The 17,397-nt window shown below is 49.2% G+C and overlaps 1 protein-coding gene across 2 annotated transcripts in view; it reads right to left on the bottom strand.

The window, feature by feature from the left end:
- Dock1 (dedicator of cytokinesis 1) overlaps positions 1 to 17,397 on the bottom strand; it is a 455,412-nt gene that overhangs the window by 386,277 nt on the left and 51,738 nt on the right. For both annotated transcript variants that reach the window (XM_047551998.1, XM_047551999.1), the window contains exons 3-10: positions 17,224 to 17,264; positions 14,231 to 14,286; positions 10,296 to 10,392; positions 8,005 to 8,153; positions 5,440 to 5,575; positions 4,401 to 4,558; positions 3,227 to 3,308; positions 2,675 to 2,810 (exon numbers count right to left, since the gene is read on the bottom strand). In XM_047551998.1, coding sequence (XP_047407954.1) covers positions 2,675 to 2,810; positions 3,227 to 3,308; positions 4,401 to 4,558; positions 5,440 to 5,575; positions 8,005 to 8,153; positions 10,296 to 10,392; positions 14,231 to 14,286; positions 17,224 to 17,264 — 855 coding nt within the window. The remainder of the gene's footprint in view (positions 1 to 2,674; positions 2,811 to 3,226; positions 3,309 to 4,400; positions 4,559 to 5,439; positions 5,576 to 8,004; positions 8,154 to 10,295; positions 10,393 to 14,230; positions 14,287 to 17,223; positions 17,265 to 17,397) is intronic.

The raw sequence follows: 17,397 nt of genomic DNA, 5'->3' as shown, positions 1-17,397 counted from the left end.
AGGACGCACATCAACAGGCAGAGCACGCCACCAGAAGCTGACGTCCTTCTCAGCCATGAGAGGCGTCTGTCCCTCAGAAGAACTGGGCTGGAGGCAGAGCTCCGAGATGGGGAGGCCTGCACCCTGGTACACCGAAGGCTGGCACAGAACAGGGGGACAGGGCAGCTGATAGCCACGTACTGGGCCAAAAATCTACATAGCCGAGTCACAGGATAAAAGGCACCCCCTCCTGTCTCAGGGCACAGTGACAAGAAACTGGAAACTGGACAAGCAGAAGGCTCAGGTGCTAGACAGTATTTACAGAAACACACCAGCAAAGAGGTCTCAAAAGCTGGCCCCCCATGGTGAGCTGGGAGGCTATAAGTGCTCAATGGAGCCTCGTCACCCAGGCCAGAAGCCAAGTAAGCAAACAACTGTGGGCAGCCTTGGCACCAGAAGGGAGCAGAGGTCTTGCTCAGAAGACCTGGAGGCAACAATCAACAGGCCCTGGACCGGAATGTCCCACCAGTGGAAAGCAAAGGCCTCTGAGGGTCCCTGTAGCACCTGTCACAGGAGCCAGGCAGGGCAAAGGTCCCATGTTCCAGAACAGCAGGGACAGACCATGCTCCAGAGAATGTAGGCAAAACCAGGCCAGTAGGGCTAGGGTTGGCCCAGACAGGTTTCCAGCAACCCACAAAGGAAGGGTACCAGGGACACAAGACAGGAGAGGAAGAAGCCGAAGAGCAGGGTGGATGGGAGGAACCAGGGGCAAGAGGAGCAACTTCACGGTCACCAGAAGTCAAGGCACAGGACAGCGGAGGCCTTGCAGCCAGAGGCCAGAGGTCCGGCACCTAGACAGTGGCTGTCTCTGAAGACACGACCCAGGTGGGGCCCCAGGAGCAGGGCACCATGTCAGGGTACAGCCTGGGCTTCAGCAACTCCCAGAGAAGCCTGAGAGGTGGAGACCATGACCTAATGCCAGACCCAGCAGGCGAAAGCAAGCACTTTCTAAACAGGACAGATGCAGCGGGATCGGCAGGCACGAAGACCACCATCCTTCCCAGCCCTTAATCCCCAGGACGTTCCGAACATCAAGACTCCCGCGCAGAAAGCTGAAGATTTTTCCATTTTAATCAAAAGGCAGGGGAACCACCAGCCTCCATCAAGATTTCGTCATTTCTTCAACAAACCTAACTAGGCTCTCACAGGAACCTTTCAGAGCCCTCTCCGGTAACCTGAGAACCAAAGAGCCCCCAGCACCCGCCCTGGAAAGAGGCCTGAGTTACATAACTCCTCAAGGTTTTCTCTGATGGCTTCGGGGAGGCCTCACGACCTGAGACAAATATAAAATGTTTTCTTAAAACTACCATAGGAGGAGAAAAGGAAATGCTAATTCCTAAAAGATGACCGGTATCTCAACTAGACATGTGAAAGATGCTACAAGTCCTGAAAAATAAAGCAACAGTTTTAAAGTACGTGTTCAAGTCATGAGGCTGAGTGAGCAGACGACTGCCTAGGTGCAGACCCCCGGGGGTCTCGGCCAGGCAGCACCACCCTGGTCACTCGCAAGCAATGAACTCACTGCAACACCCCGCCAGGAAGCCCACTGTTCAGTGGAAGCAAGCCGCTCGCGATGCCTGTCTCAGGGCTGTTATCCACTCTTTAGGAAGTAGGACTAGTGACTTAAAGACGTGACTCATGTCTCTAAACCCTCCGGGAGGACCACAGGGCGTTTAAGGCAGTGAGACCGCTCGGCCAGCCCCTGCACTGGGGAACACACACCACCGTGTCGACTCTGAACCTCTGATGACGGTGACATGCCACTGTGGGCTCACCGCCTGAGGAGCACAGTGGTGGGGGAAACGCTGAGGAAGCAGAGGCAGGGCAGGGCTAGGGTATGTGAGAAACAGCTGTACTATCTGCCCAATTTCACCTGAACCTAGAACTTCTCTAAATAGAAAGTCTATTTCAAGAGGAGAAAAGTCTAAGTTCTGAGGTAGCCGGCGGTCAAGGTCAAGAATGTCTTCCAACTGGGTCCCCAAGTACTTATTCATATGATCCCCCAAATCACAGAAAAGACATGAATACACATCAAGGGCTGGGAAAGGAATTCCCTGCAACCATAAAATAAGTTCCCAAAATTATTTAAAAACAGTGACATTGAAAAGGTCAACCCATCAGAACTTCCTGGGGACACTTTCCTCAACACAGACAACGAGCCTCCCTTGTCTTGAGCTGTCACCAAAAATAACCACACAGAATTAAGGAGGGTTAAAAAACAAAACAGGCCCTGTGTCCAGCAGACCATGTGCGCTCAGTGCCTGGCTCTCCCACCTCCTCCTCGTGACCGTCTATACCAGTTTACTCTAAATCAACCACCAAGTCCACAAACCCTGAAGCCCCCAGTTCCTGACTTCTCCACAGGCCAGAAAATGGGTTGGGGTCTCTCCCAGGAAAAGACATGGTCTACTTTAAACCAAATATATATAATTTACATCTGAGACTCACATGCCAAAGCATCTCTGGCTTACAGGTGGACTTAAAACCACCCAGAAAAAGGATAATAGATTTTTTTCTCTCCACCAGAAAAGCATATAAATCAAAGCTGCCCACTGTCCAATGCTCAACAGCAGCTCTGATTCAAAGTAAAGGTGATGATCTTAAACTCTCAAGGAAAAAGAGAGAGATGGATTACCCGCCACTCCAAAAGGTCGCCGCAACCCCGAGGTCAGCTTTCTGGTGTTGCTATCCCTCAGTTCCATGCGACCCACTCGGACGATCTGACAGACGAAACTGATTTTCTCCCTTTTCAGGTCTTTGCTTCCAAGGTCCTAGAAATATTAATTTCCATAAATTATTTTGAAGAGCCATTATTCAATGCAAGTCCAAGTGAAAAGGACAGTAAAGACACGGCCCGAGATTCCCTTCCCAGGACAGCGCTCAGCACTGCAGTGGCAGTCCCGAGACGAAGAGTAACTGAATAAAAACAGTCAGTTTCTGTTAAGTGAGCTTAGGACAGAGTTTAAGAGACATGCTCCACAGCAATGGGGCAAATCTTTGTCACAGTGACTGGACGGGGAGCTAGAGACTCAGAAGGTTCCAGAAGGCACGTTAGGCATCCTAGATTAACGTGTATTCCAGGCGACCCCTGGAACCCCCGTGCCAGTGCAGTAGAGTCAGAGGAAAGTCACTAAGAACAGCCGTGAGGACAGTGAGGGATGCCACTGAACACCAGCAGCACACTTACAGTGAACACAGCTCGCAGGTTATGCAATCTGTCGATGTCTTTAGGTAATCCCGAACTTGACCAGCGAACCAGATAGTTCTCACTTGAAAAAAGAAGAAAATAAAAGCCAATTAATTTTCCAAACATAGCTGGGTTCCAAATGGACAACCACACTGACTCATAATTAGTACCCTGAATGTCCACGATAGAGCAACCATGAGTCTGTAAATAACTACGTCAGAGTGACCCAGCAGCAGACACAGACCGCAAACCACCATGGACGGCTGAGTTTCAGGCATCGAGGGCTCAATGTAATGGAACCATTGCAAATGGCATTTCAAAGTTTATAATCTGCAAAGCCTACTTGTCAACTGAGAATGGCACAAGCATAAAGTTCAACATGATGTGTGTATACATATGTGCACACGTGCACACACACAGAGGTACTTATGTACACACATACACGTGGCATAACGCAACAAATCAAAAGTGCTATAAAATACAAACTGCCCTACATCAAGAAGAAATAAACTCCTTCAGATGTGAGGATAAGTCACCCATTTGCTCTGTTTCAGTCACACACCACATTTTTCCATTCTCAATAGTACAAGTGAAAACACTGGAGATTTAACACACAGACACACATACTTCCAGAGTTCAGTCCTAATTTTTCCATCTGGACAGAGAGGAAGTTATACCATGAGCCGAGCAAGAAAAGCTGATTTACAATGTTTTCACTGCACAGATGCTAACGGTGAGTCAGCACAGCAGGTGCTGATCTGGACACTGCATTCCGGTCACTCGGCTTGGAGAAATTGCAACAGGACAGAAGTCACAGAAATGACATTCCAAGGCCAAAGATTTGAAAATGAGAAAAGTGACCTTTGGGGGTCTGGAAATACAAAGTTCGGTGACAGCAGTATAGGAAACGAAGTGCCACTTCAGCCTTCAGCTGAGTCCTCGTCACCTTACGATGCTCAGGAAATTGCTGCCCCTCCGTAAGCAGCACACGGCACACCACAACAGCACACACGCAAGAAGACCCGCCCGGCCCAGAGCCCAACTGGGCTGCCCTCACACCACCAGGAAAGGCACTGCGTGTGGCTGCCTGGGGTCAGGCCAGCAGCGTGGGCCGCTGGGTGGTTCTGACACCACCTTCTTCAGGCAGGACAGTCTGCAACTGGGGGAGACCCACCTGATGAACTGGGACTCCAAGGGGTCATAGAGAGACATCAGGACTTCAGCATCTTCTCCTATTTTACAAACCACATTTTTGAGGTTGACAAACAGAGCCAGAGAAGGGGTGGCAGCAAACTTAGCTTGTCTGTTAATATCCATGTTCTGCTTCTGAGACTGTAAAAGGAAAGAAAGCAGAAAGTCAACATAGGCAACGTTCATCAATAACCCTGGCTTTTTTTTTTTTTAATCCCCTACAGTATGGAAACAGGTGCAGAAGTGGGCTTAAGTCAACTAAGCCATTCACGCCCTCTCTTCCCTGTCCTCACCGCAAGTTCTCAAACCACGGCTCTACGGGTTCAGAAAAAGACACCCTATGCAATTGCCACGACCTCACATGGATATGCCGAGTATTTTCAAAGAAAGAATTTTCCTGTATCCAATCAATGACCAGCAATGATGAGCACAGGTGTAGTTGCGTGCTCTAATTTGTTTCCCTCTTGAGAATAAACACTCCTGGGACATTTCTTGCTATCCTTCATCATGTCCTTGGTGTCCGGCACATACTAGATGCCCAATGAACACTTGCCAAATTAACAGATAGCAAATCAAAACATCAACTTCTGAATATCTACCACATACGTGAGACCATCGCAGGACAGAGATGAAATCGTCACCAGACTTGTGTTCCTGCCCTCGTCAAGCTACTATGTCACACCCCTACTGTTGTCAGAGAGGAAGCGGGAATCAGACGTAGCATCAAACAGTACCATCTCCCGTCTGACAGATGACCACCCGGTCAAGGCCGCCTGAACCCATGGTCCCTGGTGCAGCGCAATGCCGTGCACACTTTGCAGGCGTGCAATGCCCCACTGCCCTCTGCCCCACGCCTGTCCGGGCACCAGCCCTTTCATCCTGTGGGACCCAAGCTGAGATGCTGCTCCTCTTCAGGGTCTTCAGAGCCAAGGCGGGGCTCCCTTGATATCTTACTACAGCTGGCAGCTCTGGCTGAGAAATGCTGCCCTCGCGGAATGGCAAACACAGAGGCACAAACTTACTTTTTCCTCTTGTAGTCTTTCCTCCACTTGTTTAGAAGCTATCTCGTGAGCACGGAAGAGACTAATTGTGCTAGTTAGTTCTGGATCTAAAATGTTCCCATCTTCATCTCTAACCACCAGGTCCAAATCGAGAATCCTAGAAAAACGAGAATGCAGAAGGGGACTTGAATTCCCTGGCACAACTCCAGCCCCGGGCACCGAGCAGATGAAAACATCACAAAAGTTGGGTTCACCCACAATTATGAGGACGCATAATTCCGTAAGGTCACTTTCTTAAATATGCCACCTGAGGGCTTTTAGAAATTCCTTCAGTGATACTAACATTGCAACAGTGATGGTCTTTCAGTGATAAATTTTGTAGATTTACAAAGTCCAAGTGAATGTGCGTTCCCAGTGACTGTGGACAGCACGGCAGTCAAGCACACTAGCTACACGCGTGCACGTACTAATGTGCAGATCATGTGCCCGAACACTAAGCTGGCAGTTGTGACAGCACCGTTGATTTGGGGAGGGAGAGTGGGGCAGAGACACACCCACCGCACAACTTACTGGCCACTGTCCCAGGCAGGGTCACAGCGCGACCTTCCTTCTGCCTGGAGTCAGATCTAATCCCTACGTGAAGCTACCGGAAGATTTCCGATACACTGTTTGAACATGGAACATATGGATGTTATCCACAGTAACATCCATAGTGACCAACTTAAAACACAAGCAACATCTGGCTAACAAATCTGTCCCCTCCATCTGGAAGTATTTTTTGGCAAGATGCTCTCTGATTCCTCAAATCCAACAAAACTGTTGGGTGATAGTTACCAAAGATTTTACCTCAAAGAATAAAACAAAGACAATTTTACATCACAAAAGAAATCAAAAGAGGTGTGCTCGGGCGGCTTGTTCTAGCGTTCTGTGCCATGAGACATGCAAGTCTTGGGGCAGGAAACGAGCTGTATCCTCACACTTGGCCACGGGGATGGAGTCCTCCTTTAACACGTCTAGAGCAGCCAGTTCCTTCTGTATACCACATGACGAAGCTAAGAGAGCCTTCTGAAAGAAGGGTAAGCTACAGTCTAAGGACATCTTTATGGGTTACAAGTTCAAAAGAGAAGCTGATCCACCAGTAAACGCTCCGCAGACAAACTAACCGGAGCTTCTCTTGAGGTCACAGGCCTTAAAGCTGAGGCGAGTCTCAGGACAGGTCACGTGTGTTCAGTTCTTGGTGTCACGCTGGGTCACTGCACCATTTGGAAGGCAACTGCCAAAGCCTCATTCTTCCCTTTTCCTATCTATTGAGTAAATTCTACTGTTGGGGAAACAGGATTGACTGGGCCTGACACTGGCGTGAGGGTCAGCTGGCTTTTAAATAAACAATCACAAGTTTTTGCATGGCAGGAAATTAGCCTTAGTATTGCAAGGAGCAAAAACATTTTAAAGCCTTGTCAGGTCTCATTGGCTCTTTTTAATATGCTTCATTAATGAGGCAAAGCCCATCCCTCCCAAATATGACTACTAATCCCAGCCCTGACCCTGCCGGCTAGGAGTCCAGGCTTGGGTGGGGTCAGTGCTATCACGGGCTGGTCAGAGCTGTGTGGGTGGAGTCAATGTGGTAGGAGTAGGTGGGGTCAGCTGTGTGGACCTGGTCAGCGCTGTGTGAGCAAGGTCACTTCTGCTAGAGCAGCCACACAGCCCTGGTTCTGCAGGCCCAGTCAAGGGTCCTGCAGGTCACACAGAATTAGGCCCAACGAGAAGGGTGGGAGGCTCAGGCCCTGGGCCAGCCTGCCGAGAATATCCTGCCATGCAGTCCTCACCTAAGTCCTGCCCTGCCAGAAGACCAGATCAGACCCGCCTCGGAGGACACAGGAGCGCTGGGAAATTAGTACCCTGTCCAGCAGCAGCAGTGCCTAGAGGAGCCACAGCTGGGACTTTGCACCACAGCAGCCGCTCCTTACCTGGCAGCAGCTAGGGCTCGTGCTACCAACAGCAGTGCTCTCTGGGGTACCGAGCAGTCACCGCTAAAGCTGTGCAAGTGTGCCTGGCGGAGACGAGGACTCCCACAAGAGCCACATGTACAGGAAGCAACTCTCTGTGTCCCCTGAATTCAAACTCAGCAGGATTCCGCTGCCATTTGTGAAAGTGGACACACTCACCCAGGGAACAAGGAGCTGACGTGGGTCCCTGCCCCCAGAACTCCAGGGCACAGGTGCTTCTTATTGCATGAGGTTCCCTCGCGTCAAATACTGAGCCGAGAGTACAAGTTGCTTGTTGGAGGAAATGGTTCTAGGTCCCTCCAGAACAATGACAAGGACAGGCTGCCCAGCCCCAGGCTTCTTTGCCCCACGAGTTGGACAAAGGCGAGAGAGAACAGCCTTCAAGGATGACTCAACACACTACTGCTTTTCAGAATCCAATAGGAAATACCTCATTCTTTTCTAAATGAAAATCATGTCATGATTCAGATGTTAGAAATTTTGCTTCATGATAAAATGTAATTTTGATGTTTTCAAGGCTTCTGGTTATGCTATTATATTGGGTAATTTAAGCATGAAATCATCTCTGAAACAAACAAACCTGTTTCCATAATCAATTTTGGCAGTGACCTTCTTCTTCAGTTCTTTGAGCTCATCCTGGGGCAGAGTTCCAGACAGAATCTGTGATCGCCACTCAATAAGGTCATAGATCATGTGCCGAACGCTGCGAAACATCTCCCTGTTATCTTGCTACATGGGGAAAAAATAAGGTTAAACTGTAACGTTTTGGGTATAAAATAACATTGTAGAGATCATATTGAATGAAATTTTCTTCAAATATATCATGTGGTCTATTAATGTTATATTAAAAAGTGTTTTTAGCATGAAATGGAGCACATTATATAGAATTTGTTCTCTATGAGAAATTAAATGTTAAAAGACTAAGAGGGGATGCACGATCTCTAAGATTTCACCCAACTTTCCTGAGTAGGTACCCCTGGGTCAAGAGGCTAGCACAGCAGGAACTGGACTATGACCTTGAGCCTCTACCACAGGGCTGATGCATAAAGCTCCCTCTGAATGACCCTGGCCTACACTCTGCCAACTGGCACACACACTTCGGAATGCCCTGCACCCTGGGCCCTTCGCAGCACCCTGGGGAACTGGAGGCACAGGCCTGCCCATCAGCTGAGCCACACTGGACCCCTGGTCCAGTGAGCACACACATACAGATGCTTCTGCAAGACATCGAATCTCATTCACAAGCTCTCAGAGAGAGCACTTTGCTGAAAGGAAGATGCAAATAAGACACAAAACTCATACTTCTTACCTCTTCCTAGGTATTCTTTCAGGATTAATGGTACAAAAAAAAGCAACATTTGCAACTGTAGGATTACAATTCATCAAGGGGATTAGGGATTACCCACAGGAAAAATGACCCAGCAGTTCTTTTCATGGAAAGAAATCTAGGTGGGACCTAATTTAATATTTTAATCACCAAGGTCCCTTTGAAAAAATAAAATGTGGACATATCTGTGTTTTAAAATGACATCTTTACTTATCTGAACCACTCATCCTGTTTCTAGTATTCAACCTACTTTCTAAGAGGTTCTAAGATCCCCACCACCCACCCACCCGACTCATAGCACCCTAATGAGCTATCTTACATCTCATGAGCTATTCTTCATATTATCTAATTTTAAATTTTTAAATGAAAACTGAATAGTCGAAATTTATGATTTATTGCAAAATCATGTTCCCTTCCTTCTGACTACTTCTGCTGTCCATTTGTGTAAAGCCATCTCAACTCTCTGAAATCCTAAATAATTTGCTGACTTGTCCACAATCACAGAGAAGAGAAAAATGCATATAAAAATAGTATAAGCCTCTTTGACGTGGCTTTGCACAAACCAAACAATGCGAGTCCACCAGAGGCAAACTCTAGATTTGTAAAAGGATACCAAGGTGATGGTCAGCAAGGCCTACTGCGGGGCTGAAAGACTAGACCCACGTCCACTCAAGCACAAGGCAGCATCGACTCCTGTTTATTTTGTTACCATATTTTTGTTTAAAAATTGCTAAGTTGAACATGAAACACCGACTATGAAATTGCTCAGATTTACACAAAACATTCATGGCTAACTTTACGCTTTTAGGTTTTTGAGTACATTTGATGAACAATTACTGCAACTGCTTATTACAGTGCATTTATAGGAAACCACTATATAATCAAGAACAACAAGCTGCCCAAGGAGCAGCTGTGGGACTTTAGGAAGTTTTCTATGTTCCCGAGAAATTAACGCACTGACTTCCTCCCAGAGCCCTTGCTTGGCGGTAATAACATTAGCATATGAGAAATCAACACTCCGAATAGAAATACAGGCTTAACAAAAGCCAATCTTCTGCAAATATGAATTTATGTGCAAAGAAAGGCCCTGAGGGAATATGAAATAGAAGACACCAGTGCTCCAACCTCTTTGCATTAATAAGGCTTCTCCTGCGTCAGGAGAACCGGACAACCGCACACCCAGACGGAATGCAAAACATTTCCCCACCCTGCCAAAATATGGCTAAATCGGAACCAATAAGAGGCACCATGTCCAGTCCCCCTCCACCACCTCCATAAAAAGGCACCTATTTCAGCTTAAAAGATTTTTGTTTTCTTGATCAAAACCAAAACTCTCTGAGGCAACATCTATGCAAATTGCCTAGTTCAGGGGCCTGAAGGCAACCAGCTCCCTTTTGCACAGGGAGCAGCGGGACTCAAAGAGACACAGGGCCCAACAGTGGTCAGACAAGGGGGCTTTCCCTGGGGGGGAAAGCATCTCACAGTTCAGCAAGGTCCAGAAACACCACTCTTCATTTTTAAGTTTGAAAGTCACATCTTCTCACCACGTAGAGCTGCCTCCAGATGGTGGACCACTCGCGAAGCGTTGTGGTGACCTCCTGAATGAGCGGGAGGTCGCCCGGGATGACCGTTTCATGTTGCCTGGGATGAAATAAAAAAAAAAAAAAGGCTGATTCCAGGGCTGCATCATCCACTGTCCACGGCACCTGACCATTCCCAGTCTCAGCCAGTGTTCAACGTGTAAGCAAACAGAAAGGAACACACAAGCAAGACCGCTCACACAAATAAATACACACAAAAACAACACGCATCATTTGTACAGAGCCTGAGAATGTCCACATATCTGCATGTCAGCTGTCCGCCACACGTCAAGGCAAGATGAAGAACGCCAGTCACCTCCATTAAGCCTTCAGAACGTGGGGGTCCGGAAATGGAAAGCACACTCACAACACAGGTCCCCGTCTGTCTTAGAGATGCGGTAAGTTACCGCCCGTCCGTGGGGCACTAGCGTGCACTTTGGGTTAGGGTTTTTTCACATTTCCATCCTGTGTAAAACTCATGTGATGTGCAGGAAGTGGCTGTCCTTGGTGACACATGAGGTCGCAGTCTGCGTGTGTCTGGGTACTCCGCCCAGTACGGAGCCTGAGGAGCCTCCTACCTTTGCCCTGCACCCCAGAGGCACACTCAGCCGGTTTCAGCTTCATCTACCTCTGCATTCTCCTTTTGGGGACCAAAGTGGCCTTTGTTTTCCAGGCAGTGCTCAGAACTGGCACTACGCCCACAGACTGGGACTGGGTGCGATGGAAGCTGCGGTTTCTGCATTAGGCTACCAGGCCCCAGGGGCACACTGTGTGTCCTGAGCAGACCATAAGTGGGTCGGGGGAAGGTCCGGGGCACTGCCATAGGTCCCCTGTGTCCTTGATTACATTGGCCCAGGTCTGTGGACAGGCCCCAACTTTGGCTCACAACTGGGTTCAGCATACAGTGAATGACTTATCAACGGTGGGGTCTCCCAAAGGAAAACACAGTGAGTCCTAAAGGAAGGCTGTCCTCATGGGGAGGCCCAGGTCCAATGCGCGAGAGGGGAGCTGTGTGCCAGCCACCCCACCACAGGACATGGTAGCCGAGGACTTCCCCTGGTAGGACATCGCCAGCATCCACTGAGATGTGACTGGCCACTGAGCCTGTCACCAAGCGCCCCGGGAGCTTGATACGTATGTGTTTCTCGAGGGTCTACAGCATCATTCACTCGGCCTGCAGGGGAAGTACCCCTGCTCCACTGTGCACGCAGGCAACACAGGGGTGTCCATCGCGGACCCAGAGTCTGGGGGCTCTTCTCACACTACTAGAAGCATACTGCTCAGCCACATCAACCACGTCCTTGTGGCCAGGGCCTAATCCATGCACCAAGTCCCAGACTCAGTTCTGGTCCCTGCTTCCTTCCTCCCTTTCCACATGCCCGATCTGTCCCCTTGGACCACCACACAGCTGGCACTGATGTACTTGACCTGGCTCTGCCTGCCAGGGATCAGGACCCAACAGCATCAGGATGCACACCCCTAACAAGGCTGCCTGGAGGGCAAGGTCAAACCGAGGGAGAGGTCAAGGCCGAGCACCAGTGAGGGCGAATGGACCACCAGCAGGGGAGGGAGGGGGCGCTGGCGAAGGGCCACAGGCTTCCGGTGGAGTGAGGAGTAGGTCCCAGAGCTCTACCACACAACCCAGTGACTACAGTCAGCAAGGACACATCCTACACTGGAGAACGACCCAAAGAGCAGATCTAAGGTCTTCTCACCACAAATAAATAAGAAAGGGAGGTAGTGCATGTTAATCGGCCTGACTTAGCCATTACATCACATATACATATTTCAAAACACCATGTTGTACACCATAAATATGTGCAATTTTTGTCAATTAAAGTTTTTTTTAATTTTTAAAATAAAAATTTTATTTATTTAAATAAAAATAAAAATTTTAATTTTTAAAATTTCTCGGTTACTTGTTCTTGCATAATAAGCCAGATGTCAAGAGAAAGGACAGGCAGGGAGGTCCCAACCTGAGCCAGGCGAACCAAGTGTGAGGGCAAGAGGCCATGTTGCAAGCAAGGATCAACAGAAAAGTCACAGAAGGCCAAGGACAGCACTGGACAGCCGTGGGCAGGGAAGAAAGGCTGGGAGAAGGTCAGGGCAGCAAAGAAAGTGGCCAGGCGGGCATCAGCACCACACGGGGCATTACATGGAGTGGTGGCCATGGTGTCCAACGCTGGAGGTGACTCCAGGCCTGGAAATGAGGGTGCACAGGTCACACGTCAGTACAAAGGGAGAGGACAGTGAGAAGCACTTTTGTATGGGGGGAAACAAATACAGAATTAGTGGCAGCAGGCATGTGTCAGTCATTTGGGATGTCCAAAAGCAAAAGAAGGCCAGTGTCCGAGAGAAGAGAGAGACCAAGCAAGAGCGCTCACGTAGAGGCAGAGCCAGAGGGGACTGAGCCAGAAACCAAACACAACATGGAGAACCTCAGAGAAGAACCTGCAGGAGGGACCGCAGCTCGAACTTGCAGAGCACAGGGGACAGCAGTGGGCAGCGGTGGGCACTGGTGGGGCAATAGTGGCCCGCACAGGAAAGAGGAGGGAGTGTAGAAGAGAGGGTGGATGTCTGCAGCTTCAGGAGGAAAGGAGGTGCCATCCCATCAAGCCCAAGGGCACAAGGCCCTCGGTAGGAGGGAGCAGCTGGGCATCCCAGCAGGCCAGGAACACGGAGTGTCCAGAAGCCGAGAATCAGCAGGACAACGCTCTGGCACTCCACTCACCTCTCCGGTCCATCTGCTGACCCCACTAGAGCACCTGAGAGCAGAAGACCGGGGAACAGGAACCGCCGTGTCCCTCCCTGCCTGCCTGCCTGCCTGCCAGCCTGGGAGGACAGGGCCCCCTCAGTGAGAATCAAGGCAATGACTGATCACTGTATTAGAGTGACTCATAATTACATCCCACATGTATTCCTCCACATGCATCAGAATGCTTTGAAAAAAGATTGATCTATCAAGTCGACAAGGATTCAACACAGGTATAAAATACATTAAATGCCCACATTATTCAGTTATTTCTGTAACAGAATAACAATTTTGGAACTTTCTTTTCCTTCCCCTTAGAACTTTGCATACAAAACATTTTATCTCTCTTTAAAAAAAGAAAAAAAAAAAAACTCCCTATTGCAGGTCATCACCATTCATGCCTCTAAATTATTTTCTTCATTTTAATTATGCATCATGGAACTAGAGAACCCGAACAGCCCTTTCATATGTTAAAAGTACAGTGCTTGGAAAGGCAATTTTGTAATCAGCCAAAGAGATGTCATTATGCAGTAATCATATGATTAGTAATTTTATAATTTACATATTTAACTGAGTGTGAAGATGTAGCAGAGACCAAAAAAGAAAACATTTTAATGTTCCTTCTTCCAAATTCACACCTGGCTATTCATTTGCCATTCCTGCCGAATGGGCTCCTGCTCCATAAATGTTCCTCTAATGATCATATGCATCAGTTTGACGACCTCCAGGAAACACACATCACAATGAGATGAAACGCAAATTCATACATGTCCCAATTTAACAACTGCTGCTAACCCCTAAACTCCATTTGTATTACAGCATGCTAATCCTTCCAGAAAAAAATGGACTCAGAACTGAGGGGTAGGGGGCAGGGCTGTGGAGTCTTTGCCAAGTGGGGTAGCTCACAGGGAAGCAGAGCACCAGTTCAAGGAGAATGACTGCATTTGTGCTGGTGACCTCAAGGCTCAAAGCAACACGGCACACCATTCTGAATCATGAACTCCCTTTAGGACCCTCAACTCCTGAACCACTGAAGTCGATCATGCCTGTGGTCGTAAGATCATGCCCCCAGTGCCACCCAGCCCAACATTCAGCAGCCACGTGTGATCACTGCAATTCTTCATTTAAACATCAAGAAGAAACTCACCCTTTTCCTTCAACTATTGCTTCTTTAAGATGAATATATGAAGCAGGAAATATACCCTTGGAGGAAAAAAAAAAAAGTTATTACCAATATGAACACTGAATGCAAATCAAACCACAGCCCTCAAGAAGATGGCGGTTCAGGTAGCTGGATCGCTATTAACTTTGCAAGTCTTACGCTGAGCCTTACACACAGCACATCAGAGGGAACACAAGTGTAAACAACAGCAACTCAATCAGCTTGTATTTCAAAGAGTCTGCAGATGTCTTAGAAGAAAACAGAGAAAATGTGTTTGCAAAGGAAAAATTCCCCCGACACAAGAAACTTCTCATTTCCTCCGTGAGTCGCCACCTTTTCCACTGCTGATCCTGACACAGGCAAATCAAAGGCCAACTAGGGATGATGGTTTAGGAAGATTCTCTTTCAAAATAAGATCATCCTCAGAAGGTGGTTCATATCATGGCTTCCCACTTATATACTGACCCCTGTCCTACACCCATGGGAACTTTCTCAAAAATCTCCAAACAGAGGAACCATTGGTAAAATAAAGGGAGGTGAAATGAGCTTTGCCCCACCTGCACAGCAGCTGGGGGAGCACACTAGTTCATGTCACATAGCACCCTGCATCTCCAAAGTGCCACGCACACACAACCGGACAGGACCGTGCCCGAGGGAGGCAGTTTCTTAACAGGCACTTGGGATCAGACAGTCTGTGAAGAGCCAGGAGGAGTTTTAGCAAGAGCTGTGGTCCTGCTTCCTGACCCTTGCTGGAGGGCCACAGGGCTCGGGCAGCACAAGCCAGCAAGTGCTTCCTGCATGAGATCTGGAGCTCACAGCAGAAACCCAGTCAGTGCCCTGTGGCAGGAACAGAGGCTTCCCACTGGGTCCTCCTTGTATTTGCCCCCAAAGAATCTACACGAGATCCAGACTGGGCAATTTTGATCAGAAGGGCATGGGGCACAGAGAGGGCTAACAGGCCTCTCTGAATGGGGCTAACGGGCACATGGTTCCCCACTCCTCTGCCTAGGAAGGCAAGTGGCTGGACTGAATACAAGGAACTGTGATCACAAGAGCAAAGGAGTCAGGCAGGAAGTCAAAGGCTGAGCATCAAGGAGGACCAAGAGACCCAACACAGCTTGAGCCAGCCAGGTCCCAAGTATCCAGACAGCTCTAAGTTCCAGGATGGTCCACAGGTGCACATGGCACATCTTTCCAAGATGCCAACGTGCCCAAATGGGGGTAAGAAAGCAAAGAAGCCACCTCCAGTACTGCCAGATGCCCAGGCAGAGATCCCCTGGACCTCGGCAAACCCACGCAGAATCATGAAGACAGGAAGGGAAACAGCCAGATGAGCCTGGGCACACCTGGAGGCTGGAATGAGCAACTCTGTCCAGGGCAGCTGGGACTGGCCCAGACCAGCCTCGCACCTGTCCACGCTCTGCAGAGGATGCCTGCAGAACACGGAGAGTCAAGACTTCTAAGCGTCACGTCCCGACCCCACTCGGAACAAGGCAAAACTACAAGCTCTGCAAGGCTTCCTTGTCCTCCTCTGCCATTGAGGATTTTAGATGAAAAAGTAACCATGCCCGGCCCCAGCTCCACTGTGTCTGGCCTAGGCACCTGGGGCACCCTGGTGCAGGGTAGGAATACTCTGCTTCAGGAGGCACCAGGAGAACAGGAGAAATACCAAACTGGGGAGGTGATACCAAAAGCCAAGTGCCAAGGAAAGGGAAGAGCCCTTGGCAGCACAGGAGGCCGCAGCATCGGCCTTATGGGAGAAAAGCAGGGGAGGTGGGTAGATCCCCAATCCTAGTGTCTTCCTTACGACCGTCTTCAACCATGGCACTCCTGAAGAAACTCGGGGTCCCCTCTGCAAGAACACACCCTCCATCGAAAAAGAAGAGAAACTGACAAGAAAAGAGAACTTTCCTTGGAGACTCTTCCACCTGCCTGGTTGAAATCTGTCTGTTCCAAACTCTGAGGTGGCAGGACACCAGATGCAGAGATGCACAGCCCGTCTGCACCCAGCAGGGCCGAGTGGGGAGGTCCTCCCAGTTTGCAGGTTCAGCTGAGCACGACTCCTACGCACTCCGATTAGAACCTGGTGCCAGAAGAAGGCTGCCCTGGGGACCACCTGCACCCCTCCAAGTGACTGTGGACGAGCAGCTTCGTGGTCCCCACAGAGCTCAGACGTGGTCAGCACAGCTGGCTCAGGCCTCCAGGAAGACACAGCAGAACTTGCGAAGCCTGGTTAGAGCCTCGGATCACAGTGGAAAGAAAGCCCAGCCCAACGTGGAGACGAGGGAGGCAAACTTCAAGGAGTAACAGGAACCATCTGTCAAACATAACTAGACCTTAAGACATACAGGCCAGCATGGGCGGCCTACCTATAGCTTAGAAGGGACAGAGCTTCAAGATCATAGCATCAGAGGGTAAAACCCAAGAGCCATAATTAGGCTTTGCAAAGCTAAGAATGTCAAAGCCACGTGGATCGTGGACGGGAGTGCCCGCCACAGCAATCAGAGGTCTAATTACATGTTTGAGTTTCAGATATTCCAAGAATCCTGCATGCAAACTGTCCTAGAAAAGCAGTTTTTTGTTACTCAACCTGAGTGGTATAAAAATCATCAAATGCAAGAGGGAAAGGAGAAAGCCTGGGCTTCCAAGGCTGTTCCTTCCTCAAGGGTAAAGTGAGGCTGGGAGCCGCCGCAGCGCTGTCTCTCTCTCAGCTCGTTCCCTGGCCTGCACGGCCTGAAACCTCAACCATGACCAGAAGGGTTCTTTCTACCTTAAGGACAACAGGCCAACCGCGTCCCACCCAGCAACTCCCCTGGGAAAGGAAGCGGCCATTTCTCCATCCACATACCGTTCAGAAGGAAACCATTCATGTATTTTAAACCCATGTACTTTTTAAAGTCAGAAAGGGAGACGGCGACCGAGGGGGCTGGAACTGATCTCCTCCCAGGCTGCGCTCTGCTTTACTGCAAAGGACTTACCTTCTTGGACTTCCTCCTCAGGGTGTGGCCTCGGTACCACCCTAAACAAACAAGAGTTGAGCATTAGTGAAAGGAGGACCCACAGGCCGCAGCAGCCTCAGGGTGTGGAGCCTCCCTGTGGGGCTCAGCCCAGAATCCAGCAATGCCCAGGCCCCAGGTCCGGCAGGCAGGCAG

The sequence above is a fragment of the Sciurus carolinensis genome, chromosome 5 (assembly GCF_902686445.1).
Source record: "Sciurus carolinensis chromosome 5, mSciCar1.2, whole genome shotgun sequence".
Classification (NCBI taxonomy): Eukaryota; Metazoa; Chordata; class Mammalia; order Rodentia; family Sciuridae; genus Sciurus; species Sciurus carolinensis.
This window is presented reverse-complemented; position numbering and strand designations above follow the sequence as displayed.